The sequence below is a fragment of the Peromyscus eremicus genome, chromosome 18, assembly GCF_949786415.1.
Source record: "Peromyscus eremicus chromosome 18, PerEre_H2_v1, whole genome shotgun sequence".
NCBI lineage: Eukaryota > Metazoa > Chordata > Mammalia > Rodentia > Cricetidae > Peromyscus > Peromyscus eremicus.
The window spans coordinates 27,119,317-27,138,630 of record NC_081434.1 but is presented as its reverse complement, the minus strand read 5'-3'; the positions used below and the strand labels follow the sequence as shown (position 1 = coordinate 27,138,630).

Sequence of the window (19,314 nt, the reverse complement as noted above, 5' to 3'; positions counted from 1 at the left end):
CTAATGCTACAACCCTTTAATGCAGTTCCTCATGTTTTGGTGACCCCCAATCATAAAATTATTTTTGCTGCTGCTTTATAACCATAATTTTGTGACTCTTATGAATTATGATGTAAATATCTGTGTTTTCCGATGATGTTAGGCAAAAACCCCTGTGAAAGGTTGTTTGAACCCAAAGGAGTCGTGACCCACAGGTTGAGAACTCCTGATTTTGGTGGACAGCAAATGTTAATATTTTACTACTTCTGGGTTTTTACTTAGTGTTAGAGTGAGTGTGAACACTACCATTACTATTTTCTGAACTGCTGCAAGTGAAGATATGGTGCTCTATGTTCTTACACAACTGCAGCATAAATGTTAAAATCAGGAAACTTCCTCTGAAACAGTGTTATTGTTTACGGGTTCCCTTCACACATTTCACCAGCTAGGCCTCTGATATCCACAAAGTGAATTTACTCTTTCTTGGCATACTATCCAGTCCAGAATCTCACACTGCTTTAGGCTGCTGTGTATGTCTTCATTCTGATGTCAACAGCTTACTTTCAAAGTAGATTATTTGGATATGTACAATGAAATTTAGAGAATAATTATCAAGTATCAGTAATAATGACTCTAATGCTGTTTGCTAAATTAATCATGAAGAGATAGAAACAAAAGAAATATTTCAAATCCACTACAATAAAACACCAGATAAACTAAACATATTACACTCACACAATAGTGTAAGATTGTTTAAACCTCTCATTGCCATTTAGTTACTGATCCATAAAAGGACAAACTACTGCCTTTTTGTCATTTACCAAAATTAGCTTGAAATAAATGTACTTATATATTGTTCACCAGATCATTACGCAAATTGTGTATATATTAGTGTCTAAGCTACTTAACTGTCACCATGAATTCTATCACAATCTTGTTTATAATGTAAAGGTGGCTGGAGTGACTTTTTATTTCTTCCATTTCTAGGGGATGGTCTCACAGTTCCAACAAAGTTTAGCCTCTTGGACAGGCCGGGTGAGGCAAAAACATCACTGGATAGGAAACCAAGGACTGACATTGCTACTTTTGAAAATGGAGGTGAGTTAGATGGTTCTGAATGTGTTACTTCTGGAACTGAGTTTTTGTCCTTAGGTTTTTTTGTTTTTTGTTTGTTTTTTTTTCTATTTCCTGTTTGATGCAAGGTTTGGAAATACCATGCTCTGAAAGGCTGGCATCTGTACCATATGCCTTAAAAGAATGTACACTCCATATAGAGGACAAGATATTCCAGTTTCCATACCATTATGAGAAATCTGGTATGGATGTATGTGTGCTCAACTTCAGGATATAATTCAGATATTAAGCACATGCATTTCCAAATTACCACAGAGCCAAGTGCAGGAGCTATAAGAGCTAATCAGTAGTAAGTGTAAGAGCTAATCAGTAGTAAGCTTGAGCCAATAGGCCATACAGTTTGTAATTAATATAAGCCTCTCTGTATTTACTTGGGTCTGAGTGGCTGTGGACTGGGTGGGACACAGGAAAACTTTCAGCTACAAGAAGGGGGTTAGTAAACACTTATAGAAAGCTATGGCAGTTATATTCGAGTATATGTATCATTTTACACCAAGACATACATTATCATTGTTTCTCATAGCTTAAATATTTTAAGACTATTGGTCATTAGAGTATAAGAAAATCTCTCCTCTGTTAGAAATGCTAATTTCTTGAGAAGATGTAGACACCTTTTTCTGATGCAGAAAAAAGATTGACAGGAAGAATATATGTCAAAGAAGAGAGGAGGCTGAGAAAAGTGACAACATATGCCATCAAGGCTGGAGCACGTTGGCGATGCTCTCCACAGGCCTGATTTCCACCTGTTTTCAGCCATTGTCTTCAGTCAATCTTTCCCCCTTGTGCTAATTTAATTTTTTCTTCCTTCCTTCCTTCATTCCTTCCTTCCTTCCTCCCTCCCTCCTTCTCTTCCTTCCTTCCTTTCTTTCTTTCTTTCTTTCTTTCTTTCTTTCTTTCTTTCTTTCTTTCTTTCTCTTTTTTTCCTTCTCTGTAGATGAATTTCTAAATGGTCTTATTAAATAAAAAACACGGAGCCAAATATAGGAGTGAAAGCCTTAGATCAGGGAAATAGTGAGATCCACCAGCCAACTTACCTCACCGACTCTGCCGCTTCCAAACGCCACAACTTTCTGTCTACCCAGGCTTTTATTGCCTTGCTCTTCTGCCCTCTCATTGGCTCTCTTAGCCCAGCTACCTTACTTTCTCTTCCTACACAGCTCTGTCATTTTCTGTCTGTCTGCACAGACCCCCCAGGCCTCTATGGTTGGTACTGGGATTAAAGACATGTGTCACCATGCTTGGCTCTGTTACTTAGTGTGGCCTTGAACACACAGAGACTCTGCCTGCTAAGTGATTGGATTAAGGGTATGTGCTACCACTGCCTGACTTTTGTGTTTACTTAAAATGGCTTGCTATTTCCTCTGATCTCCAGGCAAACTTTATTTATTAACATACAAATGAAATATCACCACATTTGTCTCTCTCTCTTTTCTCTCTCTCTCTCTCTCTCTCTCTCTCTCTCTCTCTCTCTCTCTCTCTCTCCTCCTCCTCCTCCTCCTCCTCCTCCTCCTCCTCTATATCTGCAGTAGACTCAGTGTTATCATTGGTTGCTTTGAAGCAACAAGTTCTAGCTCTGGCGAGAGAAAGAGAAAAGCTGACATTTTATACTTGGGCAAAATATTACTAAATTATCTGGCTTTTTTGGTTGGGAAAAAGTTATTTCCAGTCATTGATGAACTAACCCTTTCATGTAAAACATCAGCTTCCTTCATATACATTTCTTGCTTCCTTGAGACTTAGGAAGTGTGAGAATGACATTGCACTTCCATTATTCTTTCTAATAATTCTGTGAATAATTAACTGTTTAACAGCAATACTGGAGGACGTTAAAGCTCTCAGTCATCTGGGAGAGGGGGTTCCTGAAATAGTGAATCTTGTTGATTCTCCAGCTACCATAAAAGTCTTTGTTCAATTACAAACATTCCCGGGGTCTCCGTATATGCTAAATTGATAATTTGAGTCTTCTAAATAGTTGATAGACCATCTTGAGAGGAAAAGTGGTACATTTTACAGTTGTAGCTAGCGAGTCCATATTTAATTTAAACACATGAAACATTGTATCTAGCTTTATCATTTTTAATGTGTTCTTGGACTTTGAATTTAATGAAGCATGCTACTTTGATGTACATAGCTTGGGAAAAAATCCCACATGCAGACCCATCTGTGTAGCTGTATTTTTATGAACTTATTGGCTACCTTGACATCCTCTTTTGTCAAGTTCTGTTATATCCCAATACCACTTCCATCAGCATTTTATTATCAGTCACTAAGGGACTAGCAAAGGCAATAATCACGTCTCGTTGATAACCACACTCTGATCTTTGCCCGCACAGTTTAGTTTTACATATTTAATTGCTATTTAAATGGAAATGTACAGTTTGGGTTCCTTCAGTTTTAGTATTTTAGTTTAGTAATTAAGTTTAATTGTGTGAGATATGTCCACATTGTTGATTGTTGCAGAAGCTCTTGGACACTGCTGTTTAAATTTCATACATATAGATAGATATGCATATAAGGAGATAGTGCATATATGCATTTATATGTACCTATTTACAAACATTCTATATGTGCATGCATTTCTTTCTGAACACACATACACACCACACACACACACACACACACACACACACACACACACGAGAGGACGTGGGGTGGGGAGAAAGGATTCCCATTATTCCCAGCAGCTGTAAAGACGGCATGAACCTTGAATGAGCAAATATTAAACTGTCTATGTTTTAAAGAGAAAATGGAGTCTGGAAGCATTAGGTGACTCTGCTCAGGCTGTGTCGCTCGGCAGGTGCCAGTGTTGGGATTCAGATCCCTTGCAGCTTCCCTTGCGTTAAAGAGATGGCACAATGCTGCGTCGTCCTCCTGAAAGTCCCATCCTGTGGCCATCTCTGCATGAAAACACAAGCAGGAATGCCGAGCATATTACCTCACTGGAGGAATGTGTGCAGCTGAGAATTCTTATTTCTCACCACTCTGTGTGGCATTTTTGAAAAGTACCAGCAGTGCCAACAACAGACATCGCTTCTACCTTGTGGCTCTTCTGTTGCCTAGCTTGTGATACCTCATTTTAGTTCACCTTTCCCTGATGGTTAATGGCATTGAACACATTTTTCAGGAGCTTATTGTCTACCTTGACTTCTCTTTTTGTCAAGTTCTATCTTGATACCACTTTTTATTATGAGTTACTCTAGAGACAACTGGATCCTTCTTGCTGACCCAAAGTCTTGCTTGCTAATGCTTCCTCTCTGCCTCCCCCCACTACTTTAAATAAAATTCTACCTTCTCTCTGTCTGACCTTTTGAAGAATTTCCCATCATTTTTTTTTTGGGGGGGGGTGTAATAGTCATATTACTATTTTTTTTCTTCCTTGCTGTTTTACTTAGATCATTTTCAATTTCCTCTGGTTTTGATAAACATTTGAGTTTTTGAGTTTTTTAGTACACCTTTTCAGTTTTAATTAGATGCTGGACATTGCAAGTGAAATACTACATACTACTTTTTCACAAGTTATTCCATAACTTTTTTTTTTAATGTTCTCTTTACTTTGGTTATACTGGCGCTTGAGATATACCTAGAACCTTGTGCCTGCTAGGTGAGGGCTCCTCGACTGAGCTGCATCCTCATCTGAATATTATTTTCAAGGGAGGTTACTAAGGGGCTCAAGAAATGGCTCAGTAGGTAAATTGGCAGGTAAGGATGAGGCCCCAAGTTCCAATCTGCAGAACCTACACAAAGTCATACATGGTATCATGTGTCTGAAATCTTGTGTGTGTGTGTGTGTGTGTGTGTGTGTGTGTGTGTGTGTGTGTGTCTGAGACAGGGTTTCTCTGTGTAGCTTTGGTGCTGTCCTGGATCTCGCTCTGTAGACCAGGCTGGCCTCGAACTCACAGAGATCCACCTGGCTCTGCCTCCCGAGTTCCCGAGTGCAGGGATTAAAGTGTGCGCCACCACTACCCGGCCTCATGTGTCTGAAATCTAAGTACCCCTACAGCACTATGGGAGCTGTAGACAGGAGAATCCCTGGAAACTGGCAGGTTAGCTAGCCTGACAAATACAACAGTAAACAAGAAACACTATCTCAAACATGGTGGGAGGTGAAGAGCAGCACCTGAGATTGTCTTTTGATATGCACTGTAACACACACACACACACACACACACACACACACACACACACACGTGCGCACACAAATGCATGCACATGTACATGTATACATAAACACATCACACATACACAGGAAAATGGTTATTTAAAACAGATAATGTTTTGCTTAATAAGAATAAATTTCATGGTGAAGGTACTATAAATCTCATTTGTAGCATTTAAAGCTAGCATATGTATTTATCTTGAAAAAATGTGGAAGATCTTTAAGGAAAACCAAACTGCTTTCATATATCTGGAGATTTCAAATGAAGGCTAAGTTACATTTACTGTGAATATCTCTAAAGATCACTATGTTAGAGGGAAGTTAATTTTGTTGAATATGTGAACTTTCTTGCAATTATCTATATGTAAGTTTACATACTGGCCACTCAAATAATATAGCTAATACACATACACACTAAGCATCTCTGATAGAATGTGTAGAGATATGGCGGGAGCATAATCTGAGACATGTTTAAACAAAAGTGGACACCAGAGATATTGTGAAGATCATTCCTGTATTAAAAGGTAGTCATGTGCCTCTTGTTACTATTGCTGCCCCTGACTGTGAAATTTTATTCTAGGAGGTGATTGCTATGCTCCACAGAGGATCATATTTCTTGGAGTAGATGAAAGTGAAGCATTAGCTGAAGTGAAAGAAATCACCTCAAAATCCTCAAATGTCAAAGGTAATGGGTCATGTGATAAAACTGAGCCATCTGTAGGTTGGGCAGATAAATTAAATGAACATCTTAGTTGTTATGGAAACCAAATGTAATCAGAAAGGTAATATATTGGAAAGTACTGAATAGGACACCAGAACCCCAAGGCTCTGAACTGGCTGTGCACTTAATTGTTTTAAGTTTTATAGCCTGTTTCCTAGTCTGGAAAGTTTGTCTCTTGGACAATGACATTCCAAGGGCTCTTTCAGCTATAAGGTTATTGGCCTCCTTAAATGGCAATACCAAGACCTTTGAAGTTTTTTTCTTTTTTAGCAACTTAAAACAGAATGACTGAATTTCCTTAGAAACATTGTTCATGAACATTTGAAGAGATCCATTCTTGTGATGACATACCCATTATGCAATAATTGCTAGCAACAGTCTGTGAATATTCCAGGGATAAAATAAATGTCTCCTCTTGAGCCTTGTGCCACTCTATCAGTCTACAGCTGGGAGTGCTCTGGTGGACAGAAGTGTAGGAAAAGACATTTGTGTCAAGTTATTTAGTGGAAAATTATAATGTAAATCTGTCTCATATTCAGAGTTAATTTTTTCCCTAACCAATCAAAGAAATTCTTGGGAGAAAAAACCCAGCTATATTGATTTGGAGGCCACTAGCTAGCCATGTATGAGTGCCTAAATTTAAATTGTAATTTATAAAGTTCTAAATTCAGCTTTTCAACTGCACTAGCTCCCACACCAAGTAGTAAATAGACACATGTGAGTACTGGCTATTATGTGAAACAGCACAGATTTACAACACTCTCATACTTGTAGATATGGATAGTCCCTCTGCCAAGCACAGGTCAAATGAACATGGTCCCATTGAAAGTGTCTTAAGAACTTAAATGGGCTTATTCCCTGCAAAATACACCATCTACTTAAAATTTTCAAGGAGATGCTAAAACACAGAAATCTCTCTTGTGCATTTCCACTTGTGCATGGAAATGATAGCTATATTTGCGTTTTTAAAGTTTTGTCAGTACTTGAGGGACAATGTGTCAGTGAGTTGATTTTAACTAGGCTTTCTGGAAAATGACACACATATGTAGGAGGTGTGCCCATCTGAAGTGTTTCTTTTACTAATATTGACATTTTATTTTCTTCGTTTGCTTTAGAAGAGAGCAAGGACAGTCTACATCCAAAGCACCCCCTAACTACTCGCCTAGTCCCTACAACACATATATTAAATGCTACTGAGAACATCAGGATGAAGTACAGAGAGAACCCATCTTCAAGTAAGACAGTGCTTCTGTCTCTTTTAGACCTTGAATGTGTCTGTCTTATTATGTATTTTTCTTATTTGCAAGAGAATTTGAAACCGGAAAGAAAAAAGAAAGAAAAGGAAAAAAGTGTGCTTTGAAAAATCTGCCATTTGAAGCTGTAAATAATATTCTTCTTCTAAGTCCAGAGTGCAGATTGTGATACAGGTCCCAGTCAATTATACCCACTAGTTTAAGGTACATGTTCGTGTAATAGTAAACTGCCTGTGCAGAAGGTCATTGCCACAGCACGTTAGTTTTTTGACCATCATGGAACATATTGGCAGCTTTGTAATTATTATGGATCATTTTCCTTGATCTGGCTTCTCCTGGGCATTGGTGCTTTGAGCTGGTACTTTGATGGATTCTGCTTCATCCCTTCTCTCCTTCCCCCTGATCCTTGTATCATTTGCTGAACTCCTGTTAATGTTCTTGGTTCTCAGACACTGAAGGAGAGAAGAACCACAATAACTTCTGGAAGGAAACTCATGTTAATAGTACTTGTTATAACTTTGGATGGTAGCATCTTAGGTGTGGGAGTTTGGGAGTGATGTATGTGGAGGAGGCAAAGATTCTGAGGGCTGAAAGCTTAAGCTAAGGAAACACAGATTTATTAGCCTACTAGTGGAAGGCTACTCTAATCTGTACACTGATACTCGTTTTCCCTCGTAGTCTTTTGTGATTAGCAGAATGCTTCTACAAAATTGGTTTAGGAATCTCTGAAAAACATTCCTTAGGGAAGCCTCGAGGAACTGAGAATGCATGTGGAAATTTTTGATATGAGTGTATCCACATAATGTGAGACAAGCGTGACTAGAAGCTTCCATATTCTTTCTTATAGTTAGCTTTGCCCTACCAAACTGAGTAGTCAGCCTCGTAACACTTCAAAAAGGATAGGGAGAAATTCAATGAAAGTGCTTCAGGTATTAACCTAACTCATTAAGAAATAGTAGTTTGGGCTTAAAAAGTACAAAGAGATTCATTTTGAAGATAACAATGACGACCTTAGAAGAGCATTATGTGCGGATTTGTAATTACGATTGGAGTGCACTTTTGTGCTATTTTAAGGAGCCCACGCATTCCTTTGGAGAACAATAAAACGTTTTTTAAAGGAAAGCAACTTATCGAAGGTTTTTTTTTTTTTTCTCATTAATGTATTTCCAAGGGGGATTTCTTTTTGACTCTTAAAAACCAGCCACTCTTTGTTCTAAAAACTAGTTTAAGTGTGGCACCCTTTTGCTTGATGTGAGAATGCACAGACAGGTAATTATCGCCTCGGTAATTTTCAGATAAAAGCATCTCTCTTAAAAACTGTAAAAATTTGTATCTCCTCCAAGTGAATGATGTCCAGCCAGTGAGGAAGCCTCATTTTAAAGGTGTGAAGAAAAGAAAATGGATTTATGATGAACCAAAGAACTTTCCTGGCCCTGGAATGCGGAGAGGTAGAATATCTAAGTGTTTGGTATTTCTAATCATAATTTCCACAGAGATTAAAAATCAAATATTTCCCACTCCAAGGAAAAATTATTTGCCATATAACTTCAAGTCTACTTTAAAGGTTACCCCATGCCGGGCGGTGGTGGCGCACGCCTTTAATCCCAGCACTTGGGAGGCAGAGCGAGGCAGATCTCTGTGAGTTCGAGGCCAGCCTGGGCTACCAAGTGAGTCCCAGGAAAGGCGCAAAGCTACACAGAGAAACCCCGTCTCGAAACACCAAAAAAAAAAAAAAAAAAAAAAAAAAAAAAAAGTTACCCCAGCTCTTCTCTGAATGCTGTTCTTTAGCTTAAATTTTCTTTTATTTTGCCACCTCATGCTTCATGTACTGTGTATTCTTTTGAATGTGAGTCTGGCTTGTTTCATCCCTCGTCTCTACCCTCTTGATTTACAGCAGTACACACCCCAAATCCCAAACATAAAATGAGTTACCATCATCATAATAAAAACCGAAATGCTGAGAACACCTCCTATATGCATGTCCAAAGAGACGCGGTAAGAACGGTCACACTGAACACCCCTCCCCGAAGCAGGCCCACAGGTGGGTCCTACAACAAAACTGACATCAACAAGGAGCCCAAACTCAACCTCTGCCCAGGTGAGGTTCTTTATTGATGTGGTTCACTCTTGACGGATGCACTTTGCCTTAGTGTAGGATTTCCCCCATGGAAACCCGATCGTCACTCCTCCCTCTCGCTGATTTTACTGGACTAGCATCATTGTAACGTCTGTGACACTGAGCAGAGGATTGCAACCATGAGGAGTCCTGCATGATTTAAAAGACGTGGAAGAATCCTCATGCTGGGTGCTGAGGAGGTGACACTGTACCTCCTTAGAGATTCGCCTCCATGTACTGAGCTTTGTTCACCCTGGGCAGTTTTATTTCTCTAGGGAGGATTCGTTTTAGGTGGTTGACATTTTCTTGTTCCACTAAATGCACTGTTCAATTATTACTGTCAGATGACCACCCTGTCTTTTCTTGAGGACATCCTGATTACTTTCCGAAAGGGTTAGTGTGAGGGTTAACGGCAATATTTCTGACAACCTCTCCTCTCTCCCACCGTGCCCTTCTAAATCACTTCATCATGTCATAGGCAAAGGCATGGTGTATGTCAGGAAGTACAAGGCCACAGGAGAGAATTTCTTTTTCTTCCTGCTCAAGATGAATTGTGCTGGTTTGAAGCTGGGTTTCAGTTCTCTTGACTTAACAAAACGTCCTTCAGTTCTCTGTAATTTACATTGTAGCTTTTATTCACAGTGTAGTTTGTGAATTCCACTTCTCGAGAACTTTTGGAAACTTTAACAACTTAAGTAGATGTTTCACTTTAATTGTTCGTTTTAGACTATAATGGTGTATGGATGTGTATAAGCAAATAAGTATGCACTCAGAAGAAACTGATTTTAATTGTATTGCTGTAGCATTATGCTGTTTATTCTTTTTGCTGTAATACTGGTGTGGCTATGAAAACTATAATGCATACTAGCACAGTGCATTGCCTAAGTCTAGACTTCTGTGAACTGAATGTGCCACCCACTCTCCTGGACTCTGCTGTGCCTCATTCGTGAAAATATCAACACACAAAAACGACACAAGAAAGAAAATTCTTGATATTATTATAAGTCACACTCTGAGAACTATAGATGTGTGGTAATAACCCTGAGAACACAAATATAACAATGTTAGGGAGTAGATAAAATCATGTCTTTATAGACAACTTATTCTGTGTGTGTGTGTGTGTGTGTGTGTGTGTGTGTGTGTGCGCGTGCTCTTGCTTCCTGAGGCTTCAAGTTCACGATTTCAGTGGTCACTGTTTTTACAGAGGGCACTTTCTATAGGCAAATGTAACTTGTTGTCTTTAAAATAAAATTAAAAATATATTTACAAAGTAGATTATGTATTGTCTGAAATGTTAATTTTCTTTATTTTTTTGAGATTGTATAATATATTTATATCAGCTCTCCCTTCCCTTTCCTCCCTCCAAGGCCTCCCACAAACCCCTCTTTGCTCTCTTTCAAATTTATGGCCTCTCCAAACATTAGGAGAACAGTGTGTTAAGTCACAGAAGAAAGGTCATGAAATACTGTATCCAGACATTGTTCGGACTTCTAGATTAGCCTCATGTGATAGAGCCTTATTTGAGGAAATGAACAGTAAATTAAGAGATTTGTAACCATGCTTGCTGATCACTTAAGTGGCCTTAATAAGCTCCCTTGTATCCCTGTTGCCTTAGTTTTCAAATGGTAGAGGAAACACGTGGAGGATAATTCTTACTGCTGAGATATTTATAGCTTTAGAATGCTCTTGGAATGTAGTTGTTCGAATTTGGCAACATTTGCTAGCAGTCTTCTTTTTTATTTTCTCAGATAAACATATGTCAACATCATATAATGGTTCAGCCTGGCGAAGAAGAATTCCTTTTTCAAAAACATATTCAAAAACGGAAAAGATATATCCAGGTAAATACCCACTGGTGACTTTAATGTGCCATATAGTCCTGGAAATAAATTACAAGTTCTTAAGTCAAAACAGATTTTAAAACATTTAAAATAAAAAAATTTCAAGATCATTTAACTACATAGGAGACCTGGGGAGTTAGTAGTCCCCCCAGTACAGTGGCAAATTAATATTACTTTATTTCATGGTGTTCAGGTTTACCTATTTTTATGTTACCAGAAAACCATTTGATATTGTTTTTTTCCTCTCCATCAAACATAGTAATTGTAATAATTACATATGCTAAACTACTCTTTGCGATAATACAGTGCAAATATTTTGCACTAATAAGATATTCTCTCTTGCTGTATTTACCTTAGACAGATGTAGGCTGGTAAAGGCTAGCAGTCCATGAATTTGATTGCCAAGGAGGTATCAAGTGGATTCTCCCACTTGTTATACATTGTACTCACCAAGGGAACAGGAATGTTGGGAATCTCAGATTAGACATTTGTTAGAGATCCTGACCACAGACAGGTCTTTGCTTAGAAATTGTTACAGTGAATACAAATTACTCCTCAGACAACTGAATCTTTCAGAACAAATAATTCAGATAGGGACCTTGTATCTAAATGAATATCCTAGTATTTTTAAAATATTCTGATGCCATAAGCTTTTATACCAGGGCCTTCCAGAAGGGTCACATGAAGACTAGCCATTTTCCTTTCTCCAGAGGAAATGGATTAGATGAAACTTTTTAAAAACCTCATTTGACTTCAACTGTGAGTCAGTATCCAGAATTGGTATACAGTTATATTTTGGAGACAGCTCCTAGTTCCCCTCATGTTCCAAACCAAATTATGCTTCAAGAGAATATTGATAACGTTATTATTTAACTGACTGAATTTTCTCTTAACTTGGGCTGGATTGTCAGTGTGATCAAACATAATTTGAAAGGGAACAGAGGAGAGAGAAAACGAAAGTAATGATACAACGAAAATCCTTGAAGGAACTAGGCGTTTCTAAGTCACAGCTTTTCTTGCTATGGTTTCTGTCTGAGAGGGACGCATTTGGAATGTTAAGGATGTGCTCTGTGCCCTAATACTGTCATAATTGTTAATTTTGTACCCCAGTGGCTCCCTCCCCCAAACCAAATTGTTAGACAGCAGCAGGAGAAATATTTGGGGGATGGAGAAGTCCTTCAGAAGGTGAGTGTGTACCACCTATGTGTACTACAGAATCCAAGCACCCATGCCGGGCTACATTGTACTTCTCAGGATCCGGGTATGGAGAAAAGATCTGAAAAGAATGTCTCAGGGCCATGTGGTTAGGGGAAAGGCAGGCCCCATCTCACATGGGAGGTTGAAGACCGCTTCTTGAGAGTTCTAAGTGTCAAGGATACGTAGGAGAGCATCACACAGTTCTGTGGGAGACAGCCCTTGAAAAACAGAGCGATCACGGTGTGAATGCATCAAGTGTTCTGGCTACAAGTGAGGGGATGAACTTCAGAAAGATATGTTTGTTGTTGAACTCTACTGGGGTGAGCGTGGCACTGAGCTATGATCTCAACAGATGGCCTCTGACAGAGACGTAAGTAGATACCAGCCCAGCATCCAGGGAGCAAAACCTTGTTCATGAAAGCATGATTTGAGGATCGACTGCAATGCTATCCTCTGGGAGTTCATTAGAAATGTAGAGTCTTGGGCTGGAGAGATGGCTCAGCCGTTAAAGGCTAGGCTCACAACCAAAAATAGAAATGTAGAGTCTCTGTATTATCCCTGCTGTGGCAGGATCCCATCTTACCAACATGGCCAGGTGACTAGGGTGCACATTAAAGTTTGTGAAACTCTAGGCAGGTTAACTGGCTTAAGACCCAGCTACATCAGGTCTGTGGAAATTATGTATTCTCTCTTTGACTGCCACATGGCAGTTACCATTCTCCTTGACCCATCCCAGAAATTAGGAACAGCCACACAGAGTCTGGAGTTGGAACAAAACCCCAAGCAAAACCTTTAAAAGTGACTGAATTTTGAAATCGAAGTGACTAAGAAATTACCAAATTCAACTGAATTTGTCTACAAAGGTCTATACCTCAGGAAGAATGAGGACTTATATTTAAGGTCTATGTATTGTAAAACACTTTATGAAATGAATAATATTTTATAAATGGCATGTATATTTTCTTACTTGCTTTTGATTGAGAAAGTAGTAATGCCCAAAGTTCATCCTTTCTGGTTGTTGTTGTCATCTTCAGAACAAAAAGAGAAAGATTAGCTTGTGTTTCTTCCCACACATATTCTTGCTAGGGCACAGAACAGCCATTGTGACATTTCTCAGTGGACAGATGGATTGCTGGAGGGAAGAGACAGAAAACACAAGCTGCCACTTGCCCGTTCCTCTGAGGCTCTGGCAGTCAAGACCAAGGAAATGTAAACCGACCCCAGGAGTCTTTTGGGAAAATGTTGCAGGATGCTGTGGGTGTAGTCAGAGAGGAGAGGAAAGAGCTGGTTGACTATGAGGATCAGGGACATAAGTTGAAGGGGGCTGGAGATACTCTCATTGCCAGCCTTCCCTTGTGGCCTCATGGCCATTCTGATAGGGACATACCAGAGTGACTATGGAAGCGCCTGTCTTCACATCATAGAATGTTCATTCCATTCATTGTGGGTGTCCTCCAAATGCAGACTTATACGCAGTGTTAATTCAGTCTCTCACCAACATTCTATCTAAAATACAACGCTAAAAGAGCATGGAAAAGAAACCTAGGAGGCTTGAATGACATTAAAAAAAAACTTAATAGAACACTAAGCTTGGTTTTGTTTTTGCCTTTAGATTTTATGGTAATTAACAAAAGAAATATGAATTATTGATGTTCCAAACCAAAATGTAAAATATTTTGTGTGTTTTATTGTTAGAGCCAAGAAGAAATGGAAGTAAGTAAACTTGGAGGTTGAGAGAAGAGAAAAAAATGAGAAAAGAGAAAAATGCCAGCCATCACCTGATTTACAATCAAAAATGAAAATTCAAAGAATGAGATATTCAAGTACTCCATAGTATATAGTGGATAGCCAAGGATGATAAGATGCAAATTCTGAGAATATGATGCAGGGAGAACATTGTGCTCTTGCAAAACTGATAAAATGCAAATTGCAAACAGCTGCCTGTTTATTTATGTATGTCTGGGATTCATTCAATACATTACCACAAACATTTAATAAAATTTCAAAGTTTGACAATTAAAATCATTCTTTAATCATAAGTTAGATCGCACAGAGCGAGGAGTAAAAGTGTGTTCTGATCTCTGCTGTTTGTGATAGTCTTTATGGAAAACAATCCCCATTTTCTTTCTTTTCCTAGGTCTTCCGAAGAGCTCTCAGCGATAACTCATAAAGCAAACACAAATTCAACAGAGTCCCGGGCTTACAGTTGGTGATGAACACCTTGGGGGAATTTTAATATAAATACCCTTTGATGTATGAGAGAGAGAAAGAGACAAAGTGGGTTTATCATGCAGGGAAGTTGCTGAACAGTATCTTTTAATTGGCAACTGCAAAATCTGTCTGCCGAGAGGTGCTACACAACACTGAAAAGGGAACATTTTCCTGTCACAAAAACAAAAATTATATGATCATAATGGAGCAAAGGAGATTCTTTTAAAAAATAGTGAACTGATGTAGTTCCCAGAAATATTACTTAAGTTCCAAGCCTTCAGTAACTCCAGAAGTCCACACCTAAGTGACATGCCAGGCAAGTGATGTCTCAAGCCTTCCATCACACACTCAGGAGGCAGGGGCAGGCAGATCTTTGAGTTCAAGGTCAACCTGGTTTACAAATTGTGTTCCACATCACTCAGGGCCACACAATGAGACCCTGTCTCAAAAACAAAAATGAAAAAGTGAGGCCTCACCTGGAAGCTTTTATTATTATTATTATTTTTCATTTTAGGATCGTAGATTTTGATAATACATTTTTAATTTAATTTTTGAAAATTTACTCAAAATTACCCATTTTCAGTGTGACTAAAACAAAAATGTGAGTGTTTAGTTTTCAATCTTAAAGATCAATGTAAGGCTTTTATTTTTTTAAATGAAACACTCTAGCATTTGCACTTGTGTACAGGGATAGCTTTTATTTGTACAATTTTCTGATTGAGTTGCCTCTTAATAGTTAGTGGTGACGGCATCATTTTTCTTTTTTCTTTTTCTTGCTTTCTTTTTTTTTGTTTTTCGAGACAGGGTTTCTCTGTGTAGCTTTGGAGCCTGTCCTGGAGCTCACTCTGTAGCCCAGGCTGGCCTCGAACTCACAGAGATCTGCCTGCCTCTGCCTCCCGAGTGCTGGGATTAAAGGCGTGCGCCACCACTGCCCGGCAATGGCATCATTTTTCAAAGTATTTTACTTCAAACAATATTTTCCATGACACAGTTCCCATTTGTGGAGTGATGCACTCCAGTTCTGTTCTAATGCACTCCATGCACTCACTGTCAATAACAGTGGGTGTATTAGTTTTGTTTTTATGAGTAGAGCATAGAGAAATGAAAACTATATAAATATGTATTTTGATGAAGCAGATTTGAGAGGTACGTAAGAAAACAGTTCAACTGAAAGCTGACCAGTTGGAAGCCGATGAGGGGACATCATATACTCAAATTTAACTAACAGGCCCATTTAGTTACAATCAATGAATAATGACTAAATATGCTCTTATACGGATATTAAACTATAATTTTCTAAATAACACCTAAGTCAAAGATGAAACAATAAAATTGTTACTATGTTTGGTAATGGATGTTAAAAGTTTTTAACCGAATTAGTGGAATGCAGCTCTCGACAAACCCAGAAAAGAAGAGTCTCTTAAATTGATGCTGGGTCTCTAAAGTTCTACAACATATTCATTGTCAATGATAAGGAGTTCTCCAAGTTGTAGATAAAAACAGAGTTTGCTATCACTGCCTCAGTTTACTATTTTGCTAAAATTCATAATGGGCAGAGCAAGATGAGAAAAAAATTCCATTAACAGTTGAAATTAAGGGGAATTTTTCTTTATTGTTCTTAGGTGATATTATTTTCTATCTAGAAATGCCAAAATACTTAAAATTATAGATTTATCAACAGAGGTTAGCGAATTTTGCATACTAGAGTGATATAAAAATATCAATTGCCATTTTTTGGTTTTGTTGGTTTTTTTTGTTGTTTATTTTTGAGATTGTAATTTAATTATATCATTTCTCTCCTTCCCTCCACTCTTCTTCAAATTCATGGGTTCTTTATTCATTAATTATTATGGCACACACTCACGTATTTGTATGTACACATATATCCCTAAAGAGAAACTGTTCAGTCCATAAAATGTTACTTGTATGTATGTTTTTCAGTGCTGACCACTTGGTACTAGACAACCAATTGGTGGACCCTCTCCTGGAGAAGCCCACCCCCTCCTGCTCTCAGCTTTCCTCAGCTGCTTGTAGATTTTGTGTAGGATTGAGGCCCCTTGGGCTTTCCCCCATCCAGTCTGGCATGTCGGTTAGTGTCATCCTCCTTTGGGTTACATTTGGGCAGTCATGTTGGTGAGACTTTATGGGTATAGTGGCATTTTTATAAATTAGCACACATGTTTAAAACAAGCACCACAGGTGAAAATGGATAGTTCTTTTTTTTTTAAAAAATCAACAAAGATTTAAGGCATCAGGGAGCAAAACAAACACATAATTGCAAAACATGTCATTCAGCTATAAGAAAGATGAACGACTGTCATGTGTGGCATCACAGATATATCTGTAGGACATTATGTGACACAAGATAGGCCAGACACAGAGCACAGGTACCATGTTTTATCTTTCATGTTTCGGGTAAGTAAAAATCCTGATCTCAAATCAGGATAGCAGCTATTAGAAGTTGGCAATGGCATGTGGGGGAAGGAGGCACGCTGAAGAAATATTGGACAAAAGGCACCAAAATCCAGATAGAAGGAATAAGTCCCAGTGCTCTGCAGCATAGAAGGGCAGCTAGAGTTCACAATCATGTAGGTTATGAAGGTATAAGCTGCTTGAAACTTTTAATGTAAAGAAATAACTGGAAGCTTGCTAGTTAATTCATCAGGTAAAGGTTCTTGCCTCCAGGCCTGTTGACTTCAATTCTTACTCAGGGGACCAAGTGTTTGTGGGAGAGAATTGACTCTGGAAAGTCGTCCATGATTTGACCAGTGAACGCTGCATTTATTGAAATATCACAATCCAGTCCTTTAATATGTGCAGTTGTAAATTATATGTCTATCGAAGATGCTAATTGTCTGTCAACTGACTTGTTCAATACCACACCTGTCAAAGTCCTCTGGTTTTTCTCAGGAAACCTCAAACTTATTCTAAAGTAAATATGAAATCCCAGAGTATCCAGTGTTGGTTTTAATAAGCGGTGCTGTTGCCGTGTGAGAAAGGTCACGAGGCACGACAAAACTCACTATCAAGAGTTTTATTAGGAGAGAGGAGGGACAGAAGAGAGTGACCAGGGCCCTGTGGAAGATACGTGCAGAGAGAGAGAGAGAGAGAGAGAGAGAGAGAGAGAGAGAGAGAGAGAGAGAGAGAGAGAGAGAGAGAGAGGAGAGAGGAGAGAGAGAGAGGAGAGAGAAGAAGAAGAAGAAGAAGAAGAAGAAGAAGAAGAAGAAGAAGAAGAAGAAGAAGAAGAAGAAGAAGAAGAAGAAGAAGAAGGAAGAAGGAAGAAGGAGAAGGAAGAAGAGGAAGGGGAGGGGGTCTGTGACCTGCTTTTTATGGATTCCCCTGCACATGTGCGTATGGGATTATGGAGCTACACCACACATGCGCAGACTGCATGATCACGCAGCGCATGGATTACATAGGACATAAGGCCCCTTACTTGGCTACCGAACTGCACGTATGAGGTCATGTAAATGGAGGAGTGGCCAGGAATCCCAACATCCAGAACAGCTTAAGATAACTAAAAGCAAAGAAGTTTAAGATATGGGTTTGATCTGAAGAGCAAGAGTGATCTTCAATCTAAAGTTACATTTTAATTTGTTACTGGATATTATAGGTGCTGCTATAGTATTCAAGACATCATCAAAGAACAATACATAAAACATCTTACATGAACTTTCTTGCCTGTGTAAGGTGATATACAGCAGGGGAAGCATTTCAGATAATGCAGAAGGGAGTGATTGCTAATTAAATATGAGAGAATTTGTTACCTGTTTGTGGGGAATGAAGACAATGGATTCCTAAACTTATACAACAACAACAACAAAAAAAATGGATTTTCAGATGAATCAAGTACTTATGCAACAAGTTGAACTAAAATTTATAAATGTTCTTTGTTGGAAGTGTACCTGAGTCAGAACAAGTTTATAAATGGATCCCTGAACAAAATTTTGATGAACTTATGTTTACAGTTGTGATTGCCAGTATTTGAGTAAAGGAAAAATAAAACATGTTTTACTTTTTTTTTAAGTTTGAGTAAAATTTAGTATATTATTACCACACTTAGGAAAATGCCAGAAACATTGCATTTTGTACAATGACCATACACGCTCCTTTTTTTGAGGGTGGGGGAGTTGGTTTTTTTAAACAAGATTTCTCTGTTCTCAGCCACCCTTGCTGTCCTGGAACTAGCTTTGTGGACCAGGCTGGCCTTGAACTCACAGCATGCTCTGCTCTTAAACTCACAAAGAACTTGGCAAAATAAATATCCCCAGTAAATGAGAACATATTTGAAAATATTAGGCATTGACCTCTGATATATTTGAAGACATTGTTCCTTTTTTTTTTTTTTTTTAATTTTTCTGTTTTTTCCAGACAGGGTTTTTCTGTAGTTTTGGTGCCTGTCCTGGAACTCACTCTGTAGACCACACTGGCCTCGAACTCACACAGATCGGCCTGGCTCTGCCTCCTGAGTGCTAAGATTAAAGGCATATGCCACCACCACCAGGCTCTCTTTTTTTTTTTTTTTTTTAAATTCTATGTTCCTGGACATACATAATCTATCTCACACTACAACTGTTAACATTTTTTTTTTTTGCCTAAATTCTCTTGTGTTCACTCAAGGACCCCAACTAATTTGTTCTCAGCTCCAGGCTTTGGGTGTATTGATGCTATCTTTAAGGAAAGCTCACTACACTCAACCTTTCTTT

At 38.6% G+C, this 19,314-nt stretch overlaps 1 protein-coding gene across 4 annotated transcripts in view; it reads left to right on the top strand.

Moving 5' to 3' along the window:
• The window catches only part of C18H12orf50 (chromosome 18 C12orf50 homolog), a 28,131-nt gene extending 13,712 nt beyond the window's left edge, over positions 1-14,419 (top strand). For 3 of the 4 annotated variants that reach the window (XM_059245227.1, XM_059245225.1, XM_059245223.1), the window contains exons 7-13: positions 967-1,077; positions 5,850-5,954; positions 7,106-7,225; positions 8,587-8,691; positions 9,138-9,341; positions 11,108-11,200; positions 14,093-14,419. In XM_059245227.1, coding sequence (XP_059101210.1) covers positions 967-1,077; positions 5,850-5,954; positions 7,106-7,225; positions 8,587-8,691; positions 9,138-9,341; positions 11,108-11,200; positions 14,093-14,118 — 764 coding nt within the window. In that variant the 3' untranslated portion in view covers positions 14,119-14,419. The remainder of the gene's footprint in view (positions 1-966; positions 1,078-5,849; positions 5,955-7,105; positions 7,226-8,586; positions 8,692-9,137; positions 9,342-11,107; positions 11,201-14,092) is intronic. The other variant, XM_059245224.1, reaches the window with a different exon arrangement.
• The last annotated feature ends 4,895 nt before the right edge of the window (positions 14,420-19,314 follow it).